The sequence below is a fragment of the Aplidium turbinatum genome, chromosome 11, assembly GCF_918807975.1.
Source record: "Aplidium turbinatum chromosome 11, kaAplTurb1.1, whole genome shotgun sequence".
Classification (NCBI taxonomy): Eukaryota; Metazoa; Chordata; class Ascidiacea; order Aplousobranchia; family Polyclinidae; genus Aplidium; species Aplidium turbinatum.
The window spans coordinates 9,968,967-9,982,718 of record NC_137482.1 but is presented as its reverse complement, the minus strand read 5'-3'; the positions used below and the strand labels follow the sequence as shown (position 1 = coordinate 9,982,718).

Here is a 13,752-nt window from a genome sequence, read left to right as displayed (position 1 = left end):
TTGGCATAAGTTTAGTGTTTGGTCTTTGTTTCACTCTTTCTGAGCAGGTTTAAGAAAAAAATTTGAGTCTAAACAAATATAGATAGAGTTCAACAATTAGGTAAAGAGATCCAAAGTTCTTGCTGGCGGCATGACCTGAGCTTTATGTTGTTGTGTATACAGTAGGCTACATTGCTGTTTTTGCATACCAAAATAAGCTTTCTGAATTCTTCCAACTTTTGTGTTATCCAGCATCTTTGGCACAAAGTCAAAATTGCTTGGTAAAGGGAACAAAACAACAGTTTAAGCTAAAGCTTATATTTTTCTAACAACAGTAGAGTATTAACAATGAAGGCATGAGAGATGTACGGTACGTACGGTACGTTAATTTCGGTTGCAGTACCGTATATAAGACTCCATTTCCATACTCGAAGCGACAAAGATTCAATTTTCACTTGTATAATTGAAAACTTTTTGGAAAGCCTATTTTTCATAAGCCTCCTCCTCTTTAAACATCAAGCTAAAAAACATTAAAATTTTGCTTTGGCAGCATAGATTTTGGGTTTAATTTAGTTACCGCACTAAAATTTATATATACCAATCCCACAAAACCTTAGCATAGGCTACTCATTTAATCAGTTATGCAGCTGTTTAATGTGTTGTAATTGTGTCAAATTTTAAAACGATTTTCCTGTTTTGCTATAGTGTAGTGTGATAACTTTTCGGGTAGTCCTACCTTTCTGAAAACTTTATTTTACTTGTATTTTAAAAAACCCGGGATGCACTTCAACTGAGTCAGCTCCATTGTTTTTTTGTTTTGAAATGTAAGTAGCCTAAGGTTCATGTGTGCATTTGCAACCATCGACGTAATTTTGTCCACTTCACAACTTTGTAGATATTTTGCAATTGAAAATAATTTGACTGAAAAAATTGAAATGTTGATATATTAATAATATCAAAACTTGTGTATTAGGGTGGAGTGTAGTATCGAACTCATTCCCTCTAGAACAGAAGCCAGCAAAATAACGCACGCGCCACGGATGGAGTTGAAAAAATTGTCTAATTTAGAACTTATATACGCGCTTCTCGTCTTTTGCTTTGAAAGAGAAAAAGAAAAAAAAGTGACTGTATAGTGACGTCATGACCGGTCAAATAGTGTTTCAGATTCAAAGACTGGCGCCGGTTAAATAGCCACTGCCAAAAAATAACATCTTGACTTAGTTTCAAGTGACATAAAAATGAATATGTTGAAGCGGCACAATTAGTAGTAATCCGCGCATACCGAGCTGTAGTTAGCAGAGCGACATAGGATGACCTGAGAACAATGTCTATTGTCTATACTCTTGAATTATTCCGTCAGAATGGCAGTGGTGTTTGGACGCATTTTCGAATTAAAACAGCTATCATAAAATGCGCTATTGTAATTTTATTACACACAACAATACCTTAAATTATTACACATTTAATAGTAGAAAAATGTCTTAAAAAAAGAAGTAATAGTAACAAATACGATTTTCAGAAGTCCTTGAAAAAGTGGTCGCAAATACGCACATGAACTATATATAATAAATACTATTAATACTACAAAAAGTGTTCAATGCCAAGCCAAAAAACAAGCAAAGCAAATTATTTCAAATATAATTATTATTCTTTAAAACCTCTATAGGCTGTTCTACCCAAAGGGGGATCATTAGAAGGTTCTAATATGTTTAACGTTTACTGAAATGTACACCCAAAAGAGGGATCACTCTATGCGGCTATGCCACTGCTGTTTTGGTTTCAAGCACGTTAGAGCATTCATTTGCTTCTACCTTTTTTTAGAATCTAGACCTTTGCAATGTTTGGCATGTATTGTTGTTGTGATGGGAGTTGCTTTATCATGTAACATACTTACCCAAATTCAATTTTAATTTGACAATGTACATAATGTAAGTCAAAAGGGTTTGACCTAGTCTTGGATCCAATTAAATAAGTATCTAGTCCATATAACTTCTTGAAGTTCAACGAATGGTATCAAAAGTTTTTCTTTAGTTGTTAGAAAAACATTAAAGTCAGGCAATGTTGTGTTCAAGTTTTGGAGATGTATTTAATCAATAATTTAAAGAGTTGATTTATGGTTCAGAACTTAAAATGGCGAAAAGGAGGTTTTAGCTTTAAGCAATGACCTACATACAGGTACCGGTACCCTATATAATATATTGGTACAATATAAGGTATTGGTATATAATTTTGTATTTAGCCCAAGGGTTAATGCACAGTAATTGATAATATTTTCAGATGTAAATCAATTTAGAAATTTGATTAGGTAAACATGGACAAATTTGATGACAATAACTTGAAAATGACTGAAGTTGGTAAGCCTCGTTTGGAAGAAAAGAGTGTTTTACAAAAAAGGATCACTACTGCTGTTGCACAACAATCAAAAACTGACACTAAACCAGCACAAAGTGCATTTTTTGTGGCTAGCCAACCTATACAACTTCTGTCACAAAACAAAAGTGGAATATTTCCCAAGTTTGTGCTTAAAAAAGGTACTTCTCCAGTTGCACCAACAGAGTCCAGCTTAGCTAAAGTAGGTTCAGATGGTCGTCAGAATAATCAGAGATTTTCCATAGCACAGAATAACATTACCTTATCACCAGTTAAAGGTGGTTTCAAAATCCCAATATCTCCAATTAAAAAGCCACTAAAGGTTTCACTTGTTCCCCCAAGTAGAAGTGCCAATTCCATAAAGGTTGTAGATCTAAATTCAGTTATTTGCAATAAACAAAATCAACATGTATCCAACTTTCAATTTCAAACTGTTGTTCCTTTGCAAAGTAAGGAACCGAAAAGTTCCCAAAGCCGAGCAATAAATCCTCATGATATAACACTTCAAGGTTTACGTGTTATTCCTGCTAGCAGTAACCATATAATATCCACTCCCAACCTTCCAGTAAATAGTTCTGAAACAGAGCAAAGCAAACGAGAAATACCTTTGCATACCACCTCAGTTCAGCAACCAAAATTAAATTTGATCTCTACTGTGCAAACAGCACGAAACCCTGGTCCATCCTTGAAAACACAGCGGTTGATTATGCCCGCTAAGACTGTAGTCTCAGACATTTCCCCTGGACCTTATATGCAGCCTGGTAATGTGAGTTATGCAATGGTACCAGCTAAATACGTTGAACAATTGAAGCAACAATTAAATAACCAAGTGCTCCTTAATACTAATGCTGCAACAAAAGTTATTTCAGAGTCAATTAAGCCTGTTCAAGTTATTGCAAAAGCCCCTGCTCGTGCAAGGACGCACAAACCATGCAACTGTACTAAATCAATGTGTCTTAAACTGTATTGTGAATGCTTTGCTAATGGTCACTTTTGTGAGGGTTGCAACTGCCTTAACTGTCACAATAACGTAGAACACGAGGTTGATCGATCATATGCAATCAAAAGCTGTCTGGACAGAAATCCATCGGCATTTCGCCCAAAGATAGGCCGTGGATGTGACGCTAGTAGAACACATCAAAAAGGGTGCAATTGCAAACGGTCTGGTTGCCTAAAAAACTATTGCGAATGCTATGAAGCTCGTATTTCATGCACGCCCAAATGCAAGTGCATAGGCTGCAAGAATGTTGAAGCTAATTTGAAACAGAGTGAACAACATCCTTTGATGAACTTAGCTAATGCAGCAGCTGTTAGAAGTCAACAGCAAGCCGACGCACGATCTAAAATTGACTCTCGACTTGAAGATATACGGACGACCCATCCGAACGTTCAACTTCCTTCCATGCGAATAGAAAGTCAGACCAGTACTTTTTTCACACAAGAAGTAATAGAAGCAACGTGCACATGTATGCTTGCTCAAGCAGAAGAAGCAGAAAAGACTAATCGCTCAATGCAAGCCGCTGAAATGATGGTTTTAGAAGAGTTTGGAAGATGTTTGATGCAAATAATACAAGCTGCAGGTAAGGCTAAAACTGTGCCGTCTTAATTTTATTCCGTGCACTTCATACATTATTTTATGTCATTTGATAGTGACAACGATTGCATGCTCGATGTTCAGTTATTGTGATAATTGAGCACACCTGTTGTGTTACAATGAGCAAGGATTATGGTCATACAAGATAGAAAGTAACTCGTTGAAGGTAGACACAGAATCTACGTCCTTGCGTCAAGTAATTATTTTTTGATGTAAGACATGCTGTTGTGAAGTATGGATCGGTGGTCATTTCTCATGCCCAAATGATCTTCATTGTTTGGTTGTCTAGTACAGTGCTACTCAAACTTTATAATACCGCGTATCGATAGAAGTCTTATTGTCATTCGGCGTACCGACTAACGTTTCAAACGAAAAAAAAAAGACAATAACAAGTCTAATCTTGGTTTTACAAGTTTACAATGTACAAATTCACAAACAGTCTTTTTTTGACATTTCACCAACGGAGTAACGGTGTGTGGTTTTCGAGCTTTGCAATCCTTGGCGCTACGGTACTTTATACTTCATTGGATGCACGTGAAGCTTTTATATTTATATGAGAGTGTCTGTATATCTGTTTTTGCGCAGCTTTTAATTCGTTTTGTTTTCCTTTTAAAAAAGTCTTTTGGCTTATTTCTGATTTCATGTTTTGAATATATATAGCATGTCCGCAAGTGCTTTGTTTAGATCTAAGGTTTCATTGGTTGAGTAGGCTACAACTCTACAAACGACATACGGTATGCGGTTTCGGCACACTAGCATAATCTGTTGCTATAAAGCCACATTTAAAATAATATGTGATCGTATTGTCGAACAAAACTCAATGACTTTTTTTACCGTCAACATTTTGGCGCTTCCAATATTACTTTTACCGGAATCTATTGGGTCTGAAAGTAATTGTTCCTTATTTATATAGGCTACAGCCTACATGTCCATGCGACCACTCTTAGTCATTTGAAAAATTAAGTCATATATATATTACTTTAACAACATAAGAAAGTATGGAAACTATGCTGAGAAAGAAAAAAACAAGTATGTGTTTTTCACTTGAGCATGGTGAAAAGCACATACTCATACTGTCAACACAAAACAATACTCAATACATTATTTTCAAGCTAATCGCGTACCGGCAGTCAAGTTCTTGCGTACCGGCACCGGTACCTGTACCACAGTTTAAGTAGCACTGGTCTAGTAGACCTGTAAAGTAGGACGTGCAGTGTCAATGAATAATGGAGCAATTCTATTTATTTTGTTCTGTCAGGGACAAATTGTGGTGCCAATTACATCAAGGTACTTGAAGCTGACACTCCCTGTTTTACGCCTTGCTGAATATCTTGATTTCTGCATCATCATTGATTTCACGACAGTATTCTAAAGTCATTTATCAAACATTTCTTTTAATACTTTATTGGCATTCGTTTTTTCATCTGTCGAATTGATTACTTTTTGTCATCCACCATATTTCTATTGGATAATGTTTTTAATTAAATGTCTTGTTTTGTTGATACGAATCAGTATTTTAAAGCAAGTTGTGTGGTTTATCTAAGACAGTGGTTTTCAACCAGGGTTTCGCGGAACCCTGAGGTTCCGCCAGTTAGTCTAGGGGTTCCGCAAGTTTACATTCAAATCCGAGAGTCTATTTTATTATTATATGCATATTGTTTAAATATAATCAAACATTGATTAGGTTTGCGGTTTGCCACTGTTTTGCCACTAGTTTATATTTTTATTTTACATAAATAAATCTGAACATGAGTACTTCAATTTAATTTTATTAGTCAAACAATGTTTTTTGCATAAGGCAATTAAATTATTGAACAGGGGTTCCTCGAGCTTTTGGAATGTTTCATTGGGTTCCACCAAAAAGGTTGATAACCGCTAATCTAGGATATAATGCCGTGTTTCTTCGTGACGAATTGTAAAGCAACGTTGCTTACAGCATGATACATGAATTTTAATGCGACTTTTATTCAACATTTTTCATTTCATTTATGCTCAACTATCGTTTTTTTTCGTGATATTATGCGTGATTTTTACTCCAGCTATTTTTTACTGTACCACAAATACATTGCGTTGGTACAAAGAGTTTTTGGCGGATTTTAAAAGAACCTTTTTAACCTTATGTTGATGTGGTTTATTCAATGCCTACTTTAATATTAAATCGTTACATAAAGGCTTACTTGTGGTTGATCAACGGATTTTATACTGTTTTGACTCTACCTGTGTTCTTCATCTCATTTTTTTATGCAAATTCAATGCTGTAGTTTTGCTAATACTGAAGCTACACTGCATTATCGTTTTAATGATTAGCTTAAAGTTGTGCTTCCAATTGATTGTTTAAATCATTGTTTACATTTTCAGTCTTTGAAATTAGCATATTTTTACTTTGGCAAAAACGTTGCCGAGGCCAAACGGCAAAAGTAAAATTGCCTCGGCAATTGCTGTGAACGTTTATTGCGAAAAAAATGTACCAAAACATGTAAAACGAGAAGAGAAAAATATATACTAGAGTAGTCTATCACGACCGCACTGTTTGATTTGTTGTGATGTAATAATACCAAAAGTAGCGATAAAGCAACGCGATACGCACGCTTTTACGGTAGTTCACGTTAAATAACTCACGGGGGGGGAAGTTAATTTTGGGTTGATTCAACGTTGAATTATCATGAAATAATGTTAATTGCTCAACCAGGTACCAGTACAAGCCTTAAAGCAGCCGGCGGCCATGGCCGCTATGTAGTGCTTGAATGACCGCCGGTGCTACCTCCTCCGTCGGCCAAGTTTGGCCGCCGGTTTCTTCTAGCCAATTATTTAATTTCGCAATAGAATGATCGTGGATTAAATGTCGAAAATATGTAGTATCAAAGAGTGACGCAGAATTAGGTCAGCGCATCATAGTCACTACTGTTGTATTGAATATATCCAGCTGCGATCACCAGCGCTGTAAGTCTTGTTTGCAATTCCCGATGTTTATTTTAACGAAGTGTTAATCCGAAGTGCTAATTTACATCGGCTGGCAATATTGTCGTTTTTATATCGATTTAATGTTGTCGGACATTGAATCGTTGTTAAAAAGGAGAACTAGGTTAGTTGACATCCGAGGGGAAAACACGTGTCTTCATAGTTGAGAACGCTGTGGGTTAGTGACTTCCAGTGACGTTCGGTGGCTTAAACCGTTGGGAAAGCAACTTGGAAATATGCTGCAGCAAGGTAGTAGGCACGAAGGGCGTAACCGTCGGGCGAAGCCCGAAGGCGTGTTGCCGAAGGCAACACTTCCAGCGGGGGGTCTGGGGGGCCTCACCCAGAAATTTTTCAGAAACACAGGACCAAAATCCTGTGTTAGACATGGAATAATAGTTGTCTAAATGTTTAATTCGTCATGAATGTTCATTCTCAGATATTCAGTTAAGCCTACACTACAAAAACTAACACTTAGGCCTAAACATTACAACCGCAAGCAATTTGTACAAAAAGCTGGATAAGTTTGCCTCCTGCGTATAGAAGCTTAACAAACTAAATATTGCATCCGCACCTGAACGTTCATTGGCGAAGTAACGTTATATCAACGCTGTAAAAAGGGCAAAGGCATGACTATGAAAGCTAGTACAGTAGGCTAAAGTCAGAGGTGGGCAAAGTTACTTTCAAAAGTAACTGAGTTACAGTTACTTGGCCAAAATAGTAACTGAGTTACCGTTACAGTTACCAATTTTAAAAAGTAACTAGTTACAGTTACTAGTTACTTTCAGTTACTCACAAATCTGAACATAAAATTCTGCACCTGGCCAGCTCTGCATGCAAGCCCAGTTTAACCGCAATGTTTGATATATAGTGTTAGAGCCATCCATGCTAACATAACAGCACAAGTACAAAACCAACAAGGTTTTATTTAAAAAAAATACTCAATGGCTTATATGTTTATTTCCTTTGAGAAATACGAGCATTTCAAAGTGCTCGTCACTCAGGCCTGCCCTTTTGGGCTTTAAAAATGTCCATCCTTGCCCAATCGTCGTCGTTGTGTGAGCCCCTGGGTCTGAAAGTCTATCCTTTTACCGCCCCAGATTCACGATGTTCCCGGACTACACTGGAAGGCTACTAGAGAGCAGCCAGTCTTTGGTTTCATCATCCATGACGCAGACCTTCCACTCCGTTAGGTGGCTTGAAGATGTTACAGTCATCGATGATGTCCGCCCCGATAGTTCAATTGGTTAGCGCGTCACTTCTGGAACAAAAAAGCTTCAAGATCAAGCGGCACTGGTTCGACTCTCAGGGCATGCGCTTGAGCAACACACGTTAAGGACTCCTCTCTATTTAGCGGCATCTAATAGATGGAATAATTTCCCGGCAACAAGACTTCAACAATCGGAAACTTCACTCTGTCAATCTCGGTGACCGGGCCTGCGTCAGTGATTTAAAGCCTCTACAAGTATGCGAAACTGCCAGGATTAAGTTCTGCAAGAAGCTTTCCCAGTCCGAGGATAAAGATTTAATCAATCAATCAATGATGTGGTCTGCGGTCTGTTCCTCGGCACCACATTCACAGGAGGAAGAGGCCATTTCCCATTGGTGCATGGTTGAGCGGAAAAGCCCGACGCCCGTACGGAGACGGTTGAGGCGCACCCATGCCTGTCTTGGTAGTGTCAGGTCGATGGAGCGTGTGTCGGCGTCGGGGATGAACGAATAGTTTGGTGATGAACAAGTGCTGCAATGAAAACAATATTTCTACTGCAGCACTTGACGGAATGGGAGTGTTATGTTTTTAAAACAGTTTTTTCATCGGTCCAATTGTGAATCTGGATCCGCTTAACTTGTCCTCAGGGTCCGCTTCCAAATACTCCTGTAACAGATTCAACGCGCATTGCTTTCTTTTCTAGGTATTTGCGTAAAGTGGTGCAAAAGTCCTCCGTGGCTCTACCTACCAGAATCCACTTCAGCGTCGCTGCTACTCCCCTTTTCAGCAGACTGTGGTAATATTTATTTTACGTAACTTATAAAAGTGTTGTTGATAAGAATTAATAGTAAGGCTGTCTGACTGCCTGGTGAAAGTTCTATTTATCTAATTTATCTATCTGACTCCATTATCTGATTTGGCTATCTGACTCCATGAAATAATTTCCACACAATTATTGTTATTCGAATTATAATTTTAAGTTATCAGAAGGTGTTCATATAATATTGTAGGTCTATAACACAATTTGAATTTAAACAGTACAGAATAATGAAATTACAGGATAGTGAAACATTATCACGAGTTATTACATTTTAATTAAACAATCATTTTAATGGTTTTCTGAGAGCTGAACTGGTCTAACTGAGCTGGTTTGATGTAAGCCAGTCCGATTTGATAGAGTTAGAGCTCTTTGTCTAATTGAGCTGGTTTAATGTGATAGAGCTCTCTGTCTAATTGAGCTGGTTTGATGTGTTAGAGCTAGTCCGATTTTATAGAGCTCTCGTCAAAGGACGAACAAACCATTTTATTGTGTGCGCCCTTTTTTCTATTTTCTTTGGGAGCAGTTGCATGGAAAATTACAGAAACTTTAGTAAAAGGCAGGAAAACTTATATGATGAAATAATGGATCGCTACAGAGGCCCCCCCAAATTTGGGCTAAATTGGAACCAAGGGTACCAAGTTTAGTTCAAATTTAAGGAGTTAAAAACGTTAACACAATTGTAACAGACATAGTATGAAATAGGTATGTTTAGTGTTTATGATAATGATGTGGTGTTGTGATTGTGATATCGTGTCGCGAAGTGATTCTGCGTGGTTCCACCGCCTTCCGCAAAAGAATGTCTGAGTTTGTGCCGTATAAGAAGAGTCCACCGCCTTCCGCAAAGGAATGTCTGAGTTTGTGCTGTGTTGAAGAGTCCACCTCGTAGAAACATTAATTGTTTTGTAAGCGCCGTTGAAAACCGTAGCAGGCATTCATTGTTTGTCTGGCTTTTTCTGTTGAAAAGCAGACCATGCCGATTGAGTTGATGCAAATGCAGCAGCAGCCTTGTCTCCTTTTTGTTTACTAGAGATCATCGCAGTTGGAGATCATTGAGGTCGTCGTAGCATTTAATTGTTGGCATTTGGCTTTTTGTATTCCTTGAGAGGCGCTAGAGAGTCGAGTGCAGGTGGCTCTGGAGCATTTTTTTGTTTCAGGCGGCAGTACGCATAATCACGTCCTTCTGGTGTTCATGAATGAATGTGGTGTAAGATTTCTGAAAAAGGCAAAGCAAATTGATTACAAGTTCAACTTTAAAATATTGAGCGACTTGGTTTATAAGTCGACCTGTACAACATGTAAAGATACGATTTGAAAGGCGAACAAAACTAATTAAAACAAGAGAACATAGGCATCGACAGGTCTAAATACCATTCACAAAATCGTAAATGTGCATAAGTTTGAACAGTCGTTCAGCAACTGCAAACAAAACACAGAAATAAAAAAAAGATACAGTAGCTACATGATTCAACACCATGCGGTTGTTTCATGCAGTAAGGAAAGTAATGTTTCGTGGACATAAGCATGCTTGCCCAACATAGGTTAAATAGGTTAGTAACATGCCATGCCAACCGTTAGATGCGCGCATTTGCATGCCACTCGCAGTCATATTCAACCATACACAATAAACAAAAACGCTTAGCAGACAACCTATAAAGAGAGAAAGGTTGAAATAGACAACCACTGGATCTGCCTTGGAAAAGATGCAGACAGTGGAAAAAAAGACAACGATTTCGTATTAATGCAATATTTGCATTTTTCCTGCGATGAAGCTATATAACCTACAGTGTATAGGCAAGAGCTTTTGAAAAGCAGGTTGGCCAGCTTGTAGCCTACAAGAGACTTGAAAAAGAATTGCCATAGCAGTGTCGCTTAATGATCAGGCATTAAACACAGATAAGTCTAAATTGTAGGTGGAATGCAGTCGCTGTCCTCGAACCAATGACCAAATCTGGTTTGTTTGTTTGTTTTATTATCTTTATCCTGCATTGCGGGAAAGCGGACTTGAGCGCTATGCATCGGTGTACGCCTTCCGACGTACACCTGACCCACGCTGCAGCCGACTGCAAGGTCTGTTTCCGGTTGTCTACTCTACTTATGACTTAAATTTGGTACTACCCATTACTCGAAATCGATCACTGGGTAGAGGCAATTATCGTTAAGTTTCTTGCCCAGAGAAACAACAGCAATTGCAGGTGGCTGGAGTCGAACATGCAGGCTCTCGACTGCGAGCCCAACGCGCTAACCACTCGGCCACTGCTGCTTTCACAAGAACGTCCACCAACGGCAAGCAAACAGCAATGCTGTTGCTGGTTTTAATGTCAGACAATCTTTTTAGAGGCATTGCAAGCGTTACACTAAATGCAATAAGTTTCAACTTCTTGAAGGTAACTATAACTAACTGACTATAAGCATCAACAAATTTCTTTTAATCGCTGCGTGTTTCTTGATGCTTAAAGTCAGTTAGTTAGTTACCTTCAGGAAGTTGAAATTTACTGCATTTTTATAAATATTTTCAGGTTCCTGATGAGGGCTTAAGTTAAACCGAAAACGTTTGACTGTTAAATTCATTTGTAAATATGTAAAATTTATTATTATAATGCTCAACCCTGTTGCATTGTTGTGTCTTGCCTGTCTTTGGTACATATTGATTAATCGCCAAAAACAACTAATTTAGCCAAATCAGTTATAAAAAAATCGCCAAAAAAGAGCTAAATCATAAATATGAAGCTAAACGTCTTAAAAAATCGCCAGATTTCTGGACTTTGGCGATCAATTTGCCAATATGGCAACCCTTCTCCACCAGACAACAAAACAAAAGTAGAACCGCGCATGCGCAGTGCTGCGCCGATACACCTGCGAAAAAAATGCATTATTGCGCAAAACGCAGCAAACACGCACTAAGCAAGACACAAACACGTGCAGAGAAATAAACGGCAATTAAAAACTAAAATTTCAATACAAAAGTAACTTGTAACTGTAACTGTTGAAAAAGTGTTAAAATAGGAACTAGTTACCGCGTTTCGTTACTTTTGGAAAATAGTAACGAAGTTACCGTTACAGTTACTCAAAAAGTAACTAGTTACTGCCCACCTCTGGCTAAAGTACATGGCGAGGAGACATCAAAAAACAGCAACAAGCTCTTTGGCATTATGATGCTGTGCGTGTACCGTGACGAGATACCATTCTGACGAGTTAGTCTAGTCGCTCTAGCAAATGTACGCATTGACGTCACTGGGAAAGCACAACTAACCTACCATAACTATAACACATCTGATTGGCTAAGCAGCTGGTGACGTTTTGCAAAACGGGTGAGGATTGGATAAAACGAAGGCGTTTTTTGACATTTTTTGAACCTGGGAAAGCAACTTTGATAGTTGATTTCCCTGGAGCTTCAGTGGTTGTTTCTGACAGAAGCGTTTGCGTCAATTGGCATTTATAGGCAAGACATGCGGTTTGGTGAGGACTTAGACTACTCACAAGCGTTACGAGTAATTCTAGTCACGAATACAGTAATTTTCAAGTTAAAATAGACGTGATAAAAATAATAAGAAGTTAAACCTAGAATTCAGTCATTATATTTTGCATAGTTTTCGCTAAGGTAAGCACTGCTTTCCTTGCTTTCCCTCACCGATCGTCACTGGTGACTTCACACCCTCAATGTTGACATCATAACGGAATAAATGGTCAGGTTTTATGAAAGGCGGTATGCAGTTGAAACAATTTACTGAGCTGCGAGCAGTTAAAACAATTTAGGGTCGTTTAACAACGCTAAGTGATCATTTTAACATTGTTGCAAGTTTAATACTATTTACTTGTGCTATCATTATTGTATTTTGGCCTCCAAGCACGCAGATTTGGCCGCCGAGAAGGAGCTCTAGGTAGGCCACGATGGCTGCCGGAAAAAAACACGAGTTTTAAGGCCTGCAGTAACAAATTAATAGCGAGAAGATTGCCTCGATTTACGTATGCACCAACACAATTTTGGCACAATTGGAATACTACGAGCATCACAAAGTCTGTTTGATAAAGAACTAGCTGTCAAAATCATCAGATGCTGTATCGGAGGATGAGGTTGTCGCGTCATCACTGGAATCGGACACATCAAGAGGCTCATCGCTTGGCTGTAAATCTACGCTGTCTTCGCAATGAAGCGTCCACGTTTTGCGGCTTTCGTGCATTGATACCCATCCACAAGCTTCTCTCTCTTTCGCATAGCTCCATCTGGGTGTTGACTAAGGAACAAATCTGTGGTATAACGACTGGGAGGAATGTCTAACCCTAATTTTACAAGCGCTCGTGTGGCCTCGGCATTTTTATTACCGACGCTAATGCGTCATTCATGCATCTCACATCTGCGTCGGCAATCATCTCGGCAATTGCCGACGCTAATTTCGAAGACTGCATTTTGGCACTTGCTGCAGTTTTGGCTATTCAAATCAGCTTTGATTATTGTTCACCTCAGAATTCGCATTTTTTAAAGTTATGAAGAGAGCAATCGCTTTTGCCGAAAAGCGCAGCGGTCTTTACTTTTACTGAGTCTTCGAAATTGAAGTTGACAAGTTTAGAGACTGCAATGACCCTGCTTTGTGGTCCTTTCATTGCCACACACTCTAGTTTGGCATCCGCCGTGTTGACCTAATCTTTTCAATGTTATTTTCCTGAAAATCATTTGTCAATCTTGGACTCAGTGGATGAAATTTGATGGAACTGAGATGTGCACTGCATTTATACTCGTAGGCCACATTACTAGTTATGTCGAGACTGTTCGATGTTCAACCTTTTTGGTGTCGCATAATGATTGTTGAGGAAACGGTTGCAACGAAT

At 38.5% G+C, this 13,752-nt stretch overlaps 1 protein-coding gene across 1 annotated transcript; it reads left to right on the top strand.

Annotated features, from left to right (window-relative positions):
- The first annotated feature begins 2,290 nt into the window (after positions 1-2,290).
- LOC145780183 (protein lin-54 homolog) lies at positions 2,291-8,924 on the top strand. Its single transcript, XM_082591890.1, has 2 exons — positions 2,291-3,929; positions 8,812-8,924. Exons 1-2 carry the CDS (start codon positions 2,291-2,293, stop codon positions 8,922-8,924), a joined length of 1,752 nt encoding a protein of 583 aa, XP_082448016.1.
- The last annotated feature ends 4,828 nt before the right edge of the window (positions 8,925-13,752 follow it).

Bases quoted from the DNA above. Each gene is read 5' to 3' on its own strand.
- LOC145780183 (XM_082591890.1), top strand. From the start codon at position 2,291: ATGGACAAATTTGATGACAATAACTTGAAAATGACTGAAGTTGGTAAG. The intron at 3,930-8,811 runs GTAAGGCTAAAA...TTTCTTTTCTAG, and splicing joins GCAAATAATACAAGCTGCAG to GTATTTGCGTAAAGTGGTGC.